The sequence below is a fragment of the Anser brachyrhynchus genome (genome assembly GCF_964034855.1).
Source record: "Anser brachyrhynchus genome assembly, chromosome: 1".
In the NCBI taxonomy this organism is placed as follows: domain Eukaryota; kingdom Metazoa; phylum Chordata; class Aves; order Anseriformes; family Anatidae; genus Anser; species Anser brachyrhynchus.
The window spans coordinates 8884510-8900864 of NC_137694.1; the positions used below are offsets into that span (position 1 = coordinate 8884510).

Consider the following 16355-nt stretch of genomic DNA (forward strand, 5'->3'; position numbering starts at 1 on the left):
ATTTACTGGCCTGCAGCAAAAGAAAAGGTGGAGTTATGCAAATTAGCTGGGAAAGATGCCCATGTAAGTATAGTATCTATATTTTTATTATTGCTGATAATACTGTGCATCCATGTACTTGTTTCTAAATGCACTATATAGGTTAGTAAGCTGCTTTTACACTTTTTTTTTTTCAGGATTAATTGAAAAATTTTTTGTTTTAATTTAAAAGTCATTGAATTTCTTTAAATGTTAATGCTTCAAGAAAAATATTCAATATTAAGAGCAGCAATCATGCTTAGCCATCCTTGTATGTAATGAATGCAGTTGAGAGACGAATGGACTTTCCTCTGAAATTTATTGTGGGAAAGGTTCTCCTGAAATCCTTTCTTTCCCATTGCACTGCTCCTCTTTTCTTGAAAATATCCTGAATGTAACTTCATTATAATTCATTGGTGAATCAGAGTAGCAGTGGACACTACAAATTAACTTAATTTGTAGACAGCTGCAGCTAAGGTTAAAACAAAATCTCAGACTCATTAGCTTTTTCCTGGAACCACAAATCTTCTTTAAGAAGTCTCTGTGTATATAAGGTGCATTCATATATACAATAAAACTTTCATATCTCTTTTGCATAGCACAGATTACATCGTGTCTAGAGTCTACTACAAATGTAAACATTTCCCAGCTGTATAATAAAATTTCTTCCTTTTCTCTCCACAAATCCCGTGCTTTCTGTCCAGCTTGTCTGTTACCAAGGTGGACTCCAGCTCAGAACACTCTCTGTGCTCTTGTCTGAGGAATTTCAACTTTTTATCCTAACTTATTGCTACCCTTATCTTTACAGCAGACAAGACCTAAACAACACCTCTGCTGAGCACTGGGAAAGTTCTGATACTGGTCTATATGGAGGATTCGTGCTGATCTATTCCTATGCTAAGACAAAAGGAAAGGCACCAGAGAATATTAGTTTCTAACATACATCATAACTATCTCCTTTTTGCTTCCTGCATTGTCTCTGCACTTAGGTGTAGGATGGTCTCTTGGACCTATACTTACCCCTTGTGCATTGCCTAAGTACCTTGTTATACGTGCACACATTTCTTTAATTTTGGGGAAAACTACAACTTGCCTTTATATCCAACTCATCCTTACAGCAAGTGGCAGCCATCTGTGCTGCTTACCAGTGACGACCAAGCCCAGTTAGAGCCAAGACTGACCTGATTATCCCGAAGGACTCACAGAAATCCCAAATAAAGGTGACCAGCTGTGGTTGGTGCAAAGAGAGGTCACTTGCACAAAACATTCCCTTGGAAGTATGGTGAAGCCCTTCAGATTGCCACAAGGATTTCTATCATGTAATCTTCAGTGCTAAAGCTTGTGCAGAACCCTTAATCAGGAGCAAAGGCAGGAGGATTTGTAGGCAGATTAATCCAGTGGCTATCTGACCTTTGTTGACGGAGGATGTGTCCACAGCACACGCTGAGCAGATGTCCTCCAGACTGTACTGTTACCACATAGCTTCTCGTGGCTGTAAGCGTTACAACAGAAGGGCTTACAAATCTGATTGATGAGCTGCCTGGTACATAGCCACTGCAAAATTTTAGCCATCACAACTTTGAACTATCTAGTAAACAGTCACTGCTACAGTAGTTTTGAGGTTAAATACAAGGATACTATGGTTAAAACCTAGTACAATAATGTCAAAGAGAAAAATAAACATGAAAATTAACATTTCTCTCCTTTCCCTTCACAACAGACAGAATGTGCCAATTTTATCAGGGTTCTTCAGCCCTACAACCGAACCCATGTTTACGTCTGTGGCACAGGAGCATTTCACCCTCTCTGTGGATACATTGAACTTGGCACTCACAAAGAGGTAATTTAATTTCCTTGCAACTCTGACATGTCAAGGAGTAACCCTCGTCTTGTTTAGCATTCATCACAGATTGGAAAATACCCTGTGAGTGTGTAAAAAATGAACTGACAGCAGCTTGCATAAATAACAGAGTAAATGGCGGATTTTTTAGGTCAGACGGGAACTCGTGTTCTCAGATTTGATATGTGTGTATCGCTTTTGAACAAAGCACTTTCCTTGGTAAGACTTAATACACAACGTTCTTCGGAATGACACTTCCACATGATTAACTAAGTGAAGAGCACATTTAACCCAGATGTCCTTCTTTCTAGTAAGTCATTTCCGCACATATTTTCTGCTTACGTACACACACACACACATGCAGAGTTCAAGATGACATTCACTGCTCTAGTTTTTAAGGTATACATATCCCCTGCTCCTCAGGGATTGCTTCCCTGTAAGGGTAGTACAGAGTTTGTAAATGGTCTCCGAGCTGAAGGATGGTATCTCAGGCTTTGCAGCTGGTTTGCAGTCCTCTCACTGAAGAAATGCTGGGTATCCTCCATCACAAGTGGTGTATTCCTGGACTGAATTTAGCGGCTGATTGGTCTTCATTTGCTGGTGACAAGGAAATCTCTATCCTAAGTGGCAAATGTTTGAGACCTAACCCCCACAACAGAAGCATTTTGGTCTTGTGTCAAGCAGCCACTTAGTACACAAGTCTCTTTTTAACTCCTATATGTATCACACCTTGGCTATATTTATAACACTGGCTCTGTTCTCAGACAGTGTCTGGATGTGACCTGTCTGGCTGCTTGCCTACACTGCAGGCTTACTGTGCTGCTGTAGAAATAGCTTTCTCTTTTCTCGGGGTCTAAGTGAAATTCTAGAATATAAGAAAAGAGTTTTAATGATATGTTATTAAATGCAATACCCTGAAATATGTACACATTGGATTTATTCTGACGTACAAAATCAAGGGCAGATGCTCCCAGGGAAAAAAATAAATAAATAAATAAAAATGTGAGGAATGGGTATTAATGCTAGCCCTGGCTGAGACCCATTTTATTCCATAAAATTGTGGGTTGATTGACCAGGGGTCTGCTAAAGTTGCAGAGAACTGAACTATCTGAAATCTGCACTGTGGTGTTCTTTTCCTAATAAGCCATTAATACAAACATATACTGAATAATTGGGCTTGCAAATAAATATTTTTTTCTTTCTTTTTTTTCTTTTTTTTTCTTCACTTCCTTGAATATTCCAATTGAAACAACTGGATCCCTTGTATTATGCTGATTCCTTAGCCTGAATGATTAAATATAAAGCTGAACTGAGCAGAACAGCTCTCAGCAAAAGTTTAAGTAAGGCTCTGGCTTACCTCTGGATCATTAATGAGATGCCTTATCCACTCCACTATTGCAACTTAATTAGTGAAGGTTGTTTTCATCAGACTTTATAAAATCATGGAGTTGGCCTGATTGTTCAGTCTGGCAGTCAGTCTAGACAAGGGGTCTGGCTCAATTAGACATGACCAATTACCTTATGAGAGGAAATGGAAGAAGAATTCCCAAATTGTATTTCCTAATCCCCTCACTGTCTCCCAGTCCTGCCTCTCCTGCACTGACTGGTTGCTCAGCTGTAGTGGTGAGCTGTGCAGCATTCACTACTCCCACCTCCTCTGACGGTGGAGATCTTCTACAACCGCCTACTGAAATAACAGTTTGAATGAGACATGGTTTAGTGGGTAATATTGGTGATAGGGGGATGGTTGGACCAGATGATCTTGGATGTCTTTTCCAACCTTAATGATTCTATTATTCAATGTTTTCCCTTTCTTCCTGGGATACCAAACACCATATAGCCATTGTCCTGGCATTGCCGGTCCAGATAAATCTGACAATAGCACAAGGGTGCTGGGTCTGTTCTCCTTGCAAACCCATTGATCTGAATTTGACAGACAGTAGTTGAAAATGTTTCCTGGTTGCTGGAACTGAAGCCAGGAGTCCTGTATGGAAATTCAGAATGCTTCTGTTGCAGATCTTTTTTTTTTTTTTTTTTTTTAATCTCTGGCTTGTAAGGATGAATAGTGGATGTTTGGTAATTAGCAACCTCTACAGGAAGCTGTGGGATGCTTGGGAGAGCCAAGGCCTGAGATAGCCTCACGGAGGCTGTGCAATCAGGCAGTGCCCTGATGACCTTTGGAAGCAGCGGAGGATCTGCCCAGTGGTCTGCTGGCCTGTGCCAGTGCTGCAAAAACAGAAAGGAAAAGAGTGTGGATCAGGTGACTCAAAACCACAGCACACACTGCTTTTGAAGCAGTACAAATCCCCTACGGGATCACACAATTAAAGGGGATTAAAGTCCTAGTCTTGCTATTACTGAAGTCACTGCCAAAACTTCTCTTGGCTGGTAAAGACAAGGCTTGGCCTGGTTGGTGCCATGAGCCACAGCTCTCCAAGGGATGCTCTTTTCTTTGAAAGCTTTGTCCAAAGTGAAAGCAGGAGTTTAATTCTGTGTGAATGCCTGGTAGTGTCCATTAGTTTGTCTGGGTGAAGTCTGGAATACTTGATGGTGATCTACAAAGCCCTCGGTCTCTGGAGTACTGCTGGATATTGGGACAGTCTCTTGGCATGTGACACTGGAAAGGTCCTCTGAGCAGCTCAGGATTGAATTTCTTGGAAGAAATGAGAATGGGACATTAGCATTGTATTGCCAGCAAAATAATGCTCAGTTTTTAATTTAGTTTTGTCCTCACTGTGCTGTGGCCCAGTTCAGTAGCCTGAGAGTTTGGTTTACCTGATATCCACAGGTTTGAGAGGATAACAAGGGTTCTTGTTGGATTATTAAATACTGATTTATAGAAGCCAGCATTGCTGGAGAAAATGGAATTTATCTTCGTAGATTGGAATTGATTCCTTTTCCCTCTTAAGTAAGGAGCTTAATTATTAAACATCCTGGGCTTTTGTCCTCTAAGCCTAGAGAATTTAGGAGACTTCTCAACGAAATAGAACAGCTTGGTTATTTATAATCTGATGCACTATTAGCATGAATTGAATTAATGTGTTATGAAGTCTGATCTTATGTGTCTATCTTTGGGCATAGTAAGCTCAGCTGCACTCTTCAGTCCTCTTGCAAGGCAGAGGTATAGAAATAAATAATTAAAGTAACTTCACTCTTTTTAAAATAATGGTTTAAATCATAGTTGTTTCTTTGAAACTAACTTCAAAAGTTGTGCCTCTGCAATTAACATTAAACCCACAATAATTTTATTCCTGACCAGTAGTCAGGTCATGTGGTTTTTAAATGTCACTGTACATAGAAGAGTATATTAACAACACCTCTGTAGGCAATCTCCCTTCTCTAAAAACAGTAAAATTGTGAAAATCAAGTCTCTGTACCTACAAAGACTTCATTTATCTGAGTAATCATTTTGCCTTCTGAGGATATTTGGGTTTCAGTTAAGTGTGCTTTTAGGAAGCTAGTGAAAGGAGCAAGTGAAACTGACTACTTTAGCAATTCAAAACTATAGCAAAACTTCAAATTAATGCTTACAAAAATTGAATCAGAAATATAAGATTCCCCACTGAAATCACCAGGAATGATTTTAAAATAATTTATTTTCTTAATCTCCCTCTATGCCCTTGTTCTGAGACCTAAGCATTAATCACACTGTATTTGGGAACTTTAAGGAAGGATCTATTCTAATATCTCTTGTATCATTAACCTTGTTAAAAATAACAAGAGAGAACATATGCTGCTCTTATTTAAAGGGGGCTGAACTGTGTCTGCCACAAACATTATTCAGCAGTCCCTAGAGAAATTTAGGAGTCAGCCAGAATCCCATCTGGGTCTCCTGTTGCAACACAGTCTATCAGCACTTTCTCAAATAGAAGCCAGTGCCTTTTAAGTACAATTCAGCCTTTAATTTGAATAGAAATGAGCATTGTATCTTTTTTTCTGAAAATCGTTTTATTTTTCCAAGATTTATTTTTTGCTATGGAGTGAACAAGATACATTAAAACAATGAGTGAAAAAAAATAAATAAAAAAAATCCAGATATAAAACAGAGACGTGGACTGTAAACATCAATGCTGACATGACAGCTACATGATCTAATACACCTTCACTTCATATGTTAGCAGAACAGTCTGTCTGAGTGAGTTTTTCTCTGCAGCCACGCCAGGCTAATGAATATGTGTTTGTTCTCAGGAGACAATATTCAGACTGGATACTCAGAACTTGGAGTCGGGCAGGTTGAAATGCCCCTTTGATCCTCAGCAGCCGTTTGCATCTGTGATGGCAGGTAAGAAACCATCAGAGCCAGGCGCTCGGTGGCTTCATGGGCAGACACCAGGGTCAGAGGCTCAGCAGATGTCACTGGTGGAGAAACTCTGGCTGTGGTCTTGCTTCCAATGCTGCTTTGTGCTCTGGGACCTGGGGGAGCCTTCAGACTGCAGACACCAAACAGTTGGAAGTGCAGCAACACAAACAGAGAAATTTGAGTGGCTGTGAAACCTCTGAGCAGGGTTTAATTCTCACCCAGTCATTTCTCCGTTAAGAAGACAACAACAACAAAAAACAAACACATGGACAGACAATGTTTCAAGCGTTACTGGGCCTCTTTCCACAATTATCAATATGTTCTGCCCTTTGAAGTCTGCTGACATCCACTATTTCCATAAATACATTTCCGAGGTTTCTATTTACTCGAGTAGCCACTTCTGAAGCTGGAAGCCTAAGAACGAGATAGTGCAATCTGCCTGTTGCGTGCATCACAGCGCTGTGTGGTCTGACATTTGGTGCCGAGGAATGTCAGCTTGACCTCCGGATTTCAAACCACTATAAGAGCTACTTTTGTCATGGTTTGGTTCATAGCTTTGGACAATTTTCATTTAACTTGTCCATCAAGCCTATGAATACAAGATAAGAGTGAAGCACCATGACGTTTTCATTTACAGCCAAAGAGCAGTGGTGACAATGCTTTGAAGTATTGGTCACTCTGTGTTATAAAAAGAATATGACTAATGTTCGGTCTTTATTCTCAGATAATAAGATAGATGATTTGTGATTCTGACCCAACAGATGGGGCAGGACTTCCTTTATTAAAAACAATAGATTAAAGCCAGTGCTTATTCTTCTCAGGGACCCCTAGAACTGTTTAATGACCGTGAAGTCTATTTTTAAAATGGAATTCTAGAAACTTTAACTATTTTTTTTCTTAATGCAATATAGCTCCATGATTTATTATAGAGTTGGCTAATTTCAGTAGCACTCTAGTACATCAACTTCTTTATTAAATCTTGTGAAATGAAGAAGCTGCTGTGCTTTAGCTGACTAAACCATGAACTTTGGTACATAAGAATTTTCAGGCTAGATAAAATTAATGATTGGGTTGTTCCAGCATCCCTTCCCTGATTATGTCTGGTGTCAAGTGCTTTGCAATAATGTACAAGGAGCATTGTAAAGAGTTACAGGCCTGACCAGAGAATGCATTCTTGACCTATCTTTGGATGATTACTTTATTCCCAAAAGTGCTAGGAGAGCAGTATAGCTCATGGATAAGATACTGCACTGGGACTAGGGGAGCTCAGTTCCCATCTCTGCTACTGGAGAGAGGAATAGCCTTTGGAACATTATTTATTTCTGCTTGGTTTTATTTATCTGAAAAATGGCAATAAAAATTACTTACATCCTTCAAAAAGCACTTTGTAATCAGGTATAAATATGAGCTAAATAGCATTTCCTTATATTTCCATTCCTGTACGTAGGTTAATATAAGTGAGTAATTTTCATTCTAATACCTAATTTCTCTGAATTGTGCACAGTGTTTCAACCCAAGTAAATTCCACAGATTAATTATACACTATTGGAAAAGCTAGTCTTTCCAGCTAAAAATCACCTGCTCATCATCCATCTTCTATTACAAATTACTGCTCACCAAAACCATTCTGGAAATAACTGGAACTTGGACTGAAAGATACCAAAAGCCACAAGAAGTGCTGAAAGCGCCTTGTCAGCGGAATGTAGGCAAGGATGAGCAATTTCTGTTAGTCCTTCAGGTTTATTGATCACTGAGTGCCTGTCAGTTAGCAAACACCAATTACCCTGCCCATTCCTCATTATGACAAATACCGTACCAAATGCACTATTGTTTCTTTACAAAGGCGACATGCTGTCTGAAAGATGTGTTTTCCAATACTGTCAAGGAAATAACGCATAAGTAAGAGTAATATTGAAGTAAAAAGAAAGCTGACAGATTTTTTTGGCCAAATAAGGTGCTTGTGGGCCACTGGGTTGTGGGGTTTTTGGTTTGTTTTGAGGTTTTTGGGTGTTTTTTGTTTGATTGTTAGTTTGTTTTTAGCGTGTTTATAAATTTTGCAAATGAAATTATACAACATTTGTGTTGACTGATATTTATTCTGAGTTTGCTCTCAACAAAGGACTTCTCACTAAAATATATTGTGAAATGTTTCTGCTCAGAGCATCAGAAAACCTGGAAAGGTAATTTTATGTATCACACAGATCATGCAGCTTTTTGTATGGTTAAGGTCCACTTTTTACAAACTGATTTACTGTTGCAAGCCATTAAACAAAACCAAAACTTCTCCGACCAATAAATCTATCTTGTTATTTTTGCAGAAATAAAAGAGAATTGTAAAATGCACAATGTGGTTAAAAAAAATCAAAAAAAATAAATCACAGTAACTCTTTGCTTCCTTTTAGAAAAATACTGAGATCTGAAGGAAAGCAGAAAATATGGTGCAATTCTTAAAGTTGTGAGTTTTACATTGCTCAGAAAGCTGACAGAAATGTAAATAGTAACTGCAATTGTAGCAAACAAACTACAGTTCTTAACAAGACAAATTCTGGCTGCCTTATTCAATCAAGATGTCTCATTCATTTTAGTGGAACTACTCACTATGTTAAAATGATCACAGTTTGGGTCTGTAGCCATATTCCTACCATTCACATGTTACATAGTTGAGAAGGATTTCACTAGTGCCTAAATTCCTCTTCATGAATGAAGTGTCAGGCAGAGATCCCTACTTCAGGAAAGGGCCAAGATGAGAAGCTGCTCTGGTGGAGTATCCATTGTGTTCCAGCTCCAGCCCAGGAGCAGCAAAGCCATGTGTGCTGGCAAGGCTGGGACATGAGAGCTAGCTTGGATTGGTAGATGGTCCTCTCCACGTCATGCCCCCCAGGCTCATGGGGCAGGATTTTCAGTTTGGATATTCTTATATCCCCTTAGCCCGAAGCTTATCAAAGCCTGGAAGGGAGGCTTTTTTAGAGGCCTAAAAGATCTGAAAATTAGACATGGACTTCTTCACTTCTCAGACATGTTATTATAAATACTACTTCCATTTAAATATAAGTAATTTCACAGAAGCACAAATCCCATTAAAATATAAGACAATAACACTTTAAAGCATTAAATTAGTTCATAGCCAAATTAGATGCAGGTGGTATTCACCCAACAAAACACAAATGGTTGTAATTTGTTTACTCCACAGCTGTAGAAACCCCATTTCTTTTTCATTTGCAGATGAGTATCTTTATGCTGGAACAGCTTCTGATTTCCTTGGCAAAGACACGGCTCTAACACGTTCCCTGGGCCCTTCTCACGACCACCATTACATCAGAACTGACATTTCTGAACATTACTGGCTTACTGGTAAGATCCCAAACATATGCTGTTGTCATTTGCATTGTCCCTGTCTCTCTGAAGTTAATAGCCCCTTTCTTAAATAAATATATGTCCAGTAAGTATAAATATAGATACTGTATCATGGTATCTTTGGATTATGTAGACTCTTTTGGAAAAAGCTCAATGGAACAAAAATGCACTTGAGAAAAGTCAGAGGTGAAAATACTAATTAAGGAAAGGGGAGGAGAGTAAGACCTAATAGTTCTTTCCATCTTTGATCTGTACATCTGTATATAGTGCTATAATTGGAATACTATCATGACTAAAATGCTTTTATTTCCAGTCTTGTTGGAATATTTTTTTTAATCATTTTTCTTCCTGATCACTTGTTAAAAACTGTTCCCTCCAGTATGTTGAAATGACAGACTAGAAATTCCATGTTTTTAGGTAGGAGGTCTTTTCTCTCTCTCTCTCTCTCTCTCTCTCTCATTTTTTATTTTTCCCCCTTTTTAGAAGGGGAAAAATACCTTTTGTTGCTGTCAGGATCATTTTAAAACCACTAAGGGCACCCTAAAATAGCTTCCCAAGCAAAACACTGCTTTTTCTTGTCTGTTAAAAACATTCTGAGCTAGTAAACCCTCTAGAAAACTGGCCACATTTACACCCAGCCGGTCTCAAACCACACACAGAGTAACGTGGAAAACTTCGCTCACAAGCTAACTCTGCTCAATTAAAGCATCCTCCTTTTAGCTGTCATCTGTCTCTAAAGATGTGGCAACACAGGCCCTGATTCAGGCTGCCTGTGTAACTATTATGGGTGTATTGTAAAGCCAGGGCCTGCTGACCACAGGGTTGTCTTCCCAGCAGACAACTTCTGAAAGGCATAATTTTACCTCTTAACTCTTTGAGACCTCAACAAGAGGAAATGTTCATATTTTTATCATTACTTCCCTACTCCTTCTCTCCCTCCTCCTAAGCTGTTGCTCTATATTTATGTCTAGATGTGGCTCCATAACCTCAGGATTTCTCCTGGGGAAGGGGGAGGAAAGAAAAAAAACTTCAAGTCAACTTACTTTTCCAGATTGGAGTAGCTCTGCAGACATAGCACTCCAGTGTGAGATTTTCTAACTTATCCCAGTTTCATGCCCTGTACTATGGCTCAACATCTCTCTTGCCCCACCTCTGCTATCTCCTCTCTCTCATTGCTGCATGTCCCTTGTGCAGTTTAGACCAGAAATGGGCTGCATGCAGTATTGGACTGGGATGGGTCCATCCCGGAGGCAGTTCTCTAACCGTGTTCCTTAACATTTGAATTTATTACTGGCTGCTTGCTGGTGCTCAGCATGGAAAGACAGTTGGGGTAGTTGCTTTCCTAAGGGATGCTATAATATCCTAAAAAGAAAGATTTACTGCAGTTTGGTCCTAAGGAGCATCTGGTGTTATCATTAGTACATATCCACATCAATGAGCATTACAGGGGGATGAAAGAGGGCTCAGTTCCCAGCACACAAGGACTTATAGCTTAAATATCCAGTTCTAAACATTTCTTCATGATATTAACGATTCTTCATGAGCAGTTTGAGACCAGGGAACAGTACAAGAACATAGGATAAACTAAAGGATTGAGAACTGTTTGTGTTTTAGTTTAGAGGCTGTGAGGGGAGGTCTGCCTTTCTTCTTCCCTATAGATTGATTCATTTTTTATTCTGTTTTCACGTAAAGCATCTGTATCTGTGAAAGATTTCTAAGGAGAATAATATATTAACATGGCTGGGGTTGAAAAACAACTTCAATGTGATTGCAATGTGAAAATTTACCCATGCTATGTAATCACCAAAGACCCCATATATTCTTCAGGTTTACCCTGTTTCCAGCCATATAAAAAACCACAGTCATGCTATAAGACTTCACAAACACAATCCGCGCAGTGTTATACTAAGAGGCACAGGCATAAAATAAGTACTTTTAATATTTTGAAATGGTCCTTTTAAGGCTGGAGAAAATTTTGAGTGCAATTCTAAATGATGGGATCAGTTGCGCAGTAAGCCATAGGGTAGCCAGTATATTGCTAGGTGATTGTGTAGCATTACCAATTTCATACATTTTGTGCTTTCAGCTGATATTGGTATAAAGAAAATATTTACTTAATTTCAGTTTTAAAACCTCCACCTCATCTAAATCCCCTCTTCCCTAAACCTACCACCCATTGACCAAGTATGTGCTAGACCTCCAGTAAAGGTCATACATACTTGAGTAATTGTACAATTAGAAATAAATTATTTCCAGGCGTGAGTCATGTTTTACTTAGGATAAGCATAAAATGTGTAACTTGTTTTTTTTCCAGTGGGCTGCGGAAGTTTTGCTATAATGCACCTTAATATTTTAAAGTTTTTTTTTTTTTTTTAATTCAATTCCTGGAAACAAGATTATTCTTTCCTGGGGGAAGGCAGAGAAAGACAAAGCACAAGGGAAAAATGCGTAGGATACCTTCCAGTTCCTTGCAGGGCATCTCTATCTTGACTAATTAAGACATGTTTTAATCTCAGTGACTGAATAGCCGCTCTGCAAAGGAGAAAGGGAGGAAGGCAGCTAATCTTTCCCATGACTCACGCTCACACAGGCTCTTACTCCTGCATGCAGTGGCACTGAAGGATGCTGCCTCCACTCAGACTTCATCCTGCACGGCTGGAGAATTGAGCGCTGTCACAGCAGCTGGCTAGAGCTGCTTGTCCCAGGGCTGGAGCCCTGGATGATGTGCATGGGGCTGGGCCCCTGCTCCAGAAGGCAAAACCGCCCACTGGAACCGTGTGCCTTCCTCCAGCTGAGACAGCAGAGGAGGGCATCCCACAGTGGGGTACCAGACATACAGGCATCCGCTAAACAGCTGCACATTCCTCCCTCCTTTATAGGAAGTTAAAGTCAGAGTTAGGATGAGTGTTTCCCTGCATACATGAATCTTTTTTTGGTTTGGGGGGTTTGTTTGTTTGTTTTCATTTCAATTTAGTCATCTTTGCCAGGGACAGATACTTACAGGCAATAACTTCTTTATATCCTGCATGTTTTGGATGGGATTCAGCTCACTGAGCTTTAAAAGGCAAAAGTTAGCATCCTCTCTGAGCTCAGCCATTTCAGTTGTCTCTGCCTGTAATTTACAGAGAGATGTGACACTTCCACGGGGTGACTCACCCCACCTATTGTAGGAATCTGTCTTAAAATAGGATTATTTATCGTCACTTTCTTTCTTTCCCCTATCAGTCCCTCTCTGAGAGAGGACCTGGATGAGTGTAGGTTAGGAGCTTGACTACTGGATGGTTGATGGTTGAAGGTAAATGAGGTGAGCACTGTCCTTTGTATCTTATCATGCCCCATATTTCTGGCAGCCCAGATACAAAGAGCTGCTGCAGAAAGTGTCCAGCTGTTTTGGTTTGCCTTTTCATTTCTTTGTTCTAGGATTTGCTACGCATTTGCTGTCCTCTTTTTCTGGATTTAATAATTTTCTCTGGAAGCATTATTAATGCATGAGAGGTTGTCCTGGCTAAAACTAGTGCTTGCTTTAGAAGGGTGAAAATAGAAGGCAGGTAACCTAAAGCAAACATGACCACCCCTGGGAAGCAGCAGTAAAGGATCAGGTGTAGTAACTATTCCTACTAGACCACAGGAACATGTTTAAAAAAAGCACGAGCAATACCTGAACCTCTGGTAGCTTCTTTCTCAGAGCTCCTGATGCCTTTAATTCCCTGTTCTGTTGCATACAGTCTAACTATGAAATTAATATGTGGGAAAACTTTCTATTGAAGTAATTAAGGGAGGACAGTGGTGTGTATGGGAAAACAAACACTGGTTTAAAATGATCATCATATAATTTATTTCCCATGCAAAGAATCCAAAAACCCAATTCACAATTGATTTGAACTTGCTTTTCTACGTTATGGAATGATTACAAGAGATGAGACAAAGATTTCATTTGCAGAACACAATGTGCTTTTCAGTTCATGATCTCTTTTATTAAATTGTTTTCAATCTCTCATTCTTCATATCTTTTATGGTGTATTTTTGTTTGGATTTTATTTTCAAGATCAGTGTTCTCCATTGTGATTTAAAATCATTAAATATTTGTGTTCCTTTAATTTGTTAGAGATTCTTCAAAATCTATTCCAGGAATTGGTATTGAGACATTTGTTTTTGCATTTGGCTTGCCAAGTAAAGCAATGAAATTTATTTTTAAAAGACCATATATTCAGGGTTTTGTTTGGTGAATGTGGATTCAAAAAAAATAATAAAATAAATTTATATGAAATTCAAAAGAATGCTACAGACGTATTTCACAGATTTCTTTATTTATTGGTTGTTTAATAAACTCCATACTATAGAAGCCATATTGGAAGTCATTATGTATTTATTCATGCTTAGAGATCTAATCTTCAAAGTGGCTTTAAAGGCCCTGAGGAGTAACTGAATATTTGCTTTAGACTCATTTTGAAATCCTCGCTTAAATTTGTTGGACCTGACGTCTTCATCATTTCATTTTTCTGTTGGTGCCATTCTGTAGTGTCAGAAAGGTTTAAAATGGAAGAGGCAATTTGTGGCAGTTTTGACCAATAAATTTACTCTTCTGTTATGAAGGTGCATATTAAGGAGCCCTTGAACATTTTGTCTCAAGTCTTTGTGAACCTTTGAATCAAGGACCCTATTTTTGTTCTCTGTGTACCATAAAGTACATTGTGTAAACTCCTTGAGGTGAATATGAAGTAATAATCATTAGAAAAAAAAAAAAAGTAAAGACATAAAGATACAATAAAGACATAAAGATACAATAAAAGCTATTAATAGTATTTCCCACAAATCACCAATGTGCTCTGTTTGCTCTGCCATCTTATGCCATACCCCTTACTACCTTTCACTGCAGCCTTACCTGGGACAAAGACCATGTGTTTTATTACTGAAATAATGTATTTCAGAGTCAAGGGTCTCTTTGCACTGTATTTGCGTAAGCATTTCTGTTTAAAGAAAAATATCATTGCTCCATGGGCCCTCAAAAGAGCTCATCTATTGTTGCACACTGGGGAATGTCTTTAAAAAAATCACTTCCCAAAGTATCTGGCTGACTTGTGCAAGGCAGTGTGGTTGCCTGCTCTGTTGCAGTCTGGAGTCTATGGAATTTGTTTAATTTCTGATTGTAGTATGTAAAGAAAAAAAATAAAAACGGTGAACAGGAAGAACAGAAGAAGATAACATGAACATGAGATCTGGATAAGACAGTCAAGAATATGGATGAAGTTATTGGCCCAGTGAGATGCAGGCAGAGATAGCCAGGTTTTCTTTGTAAGAGACCAGAAGTAATAAAACTGCCATAGCACTCCTTGCAAAAAGCAAAATAACCCAAACAGAATGTTTCAGAATCAGCCTGGCTGAGGTTGGAAGGGACCTCTGGAGGCCATCTGGTCCTCAATCCAGGATACCCAGAGCAGGTTGCTCAAGACCATGTCCTTTGGCTTTTGGAAATCTCCAAGGAGGGAGATTCTACAGCCTCTCTGGGCAACTTGTTCCCAGGTTGATATAGCTAACATGTTTTGGTGCAAAACAAGGAACTATCTCCTTAAAACTAATTGGAGTTGTGGAGTTCGGTGTGCTAACGTTTGCTAACCTAATCTCAGCAAGGTACTGTGTTGGATTTTGTAGATATAGATAGTAGGATTGTTAAAGCACAGATATGTAGGAAACTTTTAACTCGGGAAAGATGTCATTTATGTTTGAATTTTTAATCCTGTGGATCAATCAAAGTTCTTTCATTCATTTGCAAGCTATCTCTAGTAAACAGTAGTGTATTTCTATACTCATAACTACTGAAATGTGTAATTAAATTAAGTAAATTCTACCACGGAATTTGGGAAAAAACACTTAGCTTGATGTTGGTGGTTAGAGAATGAGAGTGATATGGCAGACTTTGCTTCCTTTCAAACAAGAAATGATACCCGATGCTGCATATTTATGTAAGTGGTAGTAAATTGCATACATAAAAACATCACACCAAGAGTAAATATTTCAGAATCCCTGCTGGTTTTCTCTCAGAGCTTATAACAAACTTGCCACGGTGTGTCTATATAGTGATATATTTCTTTCACTGAAAGATGCAACATAAATGTAGATATTGAAGAAGAATTTTAATAACAGGACTTTTCTTCATATTTATAAAATCTTTTTTTTTGGGAACTTCTAGGAGCAAAGTTCATTGGAACTTTTCCCATCCCAGATACCTATAACCCAGATGATGACAAAATCTACTTCTTTTTCCGAGAAATATCGCAAGATAGTGGCACATCTGACAAGACAATTCTTTCTCGAGTTGGAAGAGTTTGTAAGGTGAGGGCTCTGTCTTTTACACTATTTAAAACAATGTACATTGTTTGAAAAAGAAAAAGAGAAAAATAAAAAAATTGGTTTGAGCTATCCTGAAATTTTTCAGTACAATGCTACTGCTGTTTGACATGTACTCATCTGAAAAATACTTAATATTGACTGCATATACTTTATAAAAGCTAATATGCTTATAAATGAAAATCCTTTGTCTAAACGATGATGTATTGACCTTCAGATATGCAACAGTGACCTCTGTTTCATAAGCTTTCATTGAGGATTGACTTGATGTTGTGTACACAATGGCAAGGTATTTGGATTTTTGTGAAAAGTGCTCAGTGAATGGAGGGATATACAAACCCATCTTTTCAACATAGATCAGTACATCGTTTGTGGGCATTACTGAGAGCTGAGGTCATTCGTTTGTTTCTAAGCATTCCTGATAATCAGTTTGGGTGGGACTGGTTAAAAAAATGCAGTTTCTGAGCTACATCCACACCCACCTGGAGGTTTTCTTTC

At 38.7% G+C, this 16355-nt stretch overlaps 1 protein-coding gene across 4 annotated transcripts in view; it reads left to right on the forward strand.

The window, feature by feature from the left end:
- Positions 1–16355, forward strand: part of SEMA3D (semaphorin 3D) — a 148666-nt gene that overhangs the window by 76232 nt on the left and 56079 nt on the right. For all 4 annotated transcript variants that reach the window (XM_080555460.1, XM_080555458.1, XM_080555459.1 and 1 more), the window contains 5 exons: positions 1–63; positions 1739–1858; positions 6047–6140; positions 9381–9509; positions 15700–15842. In XM_080555460.1, the coding sequence (XP_080411586.1) occupies positions 1–63; positions 1739–1858; positions 6047–6140; positions 9381–9509; positions 15700–15842 (549 nt within the window). The remainder of the gene's footprint in view (positions 64–1738; positions 1859–6046; positions 6141–9380; positions 9510–15699; positions 15843–16355) is intronic.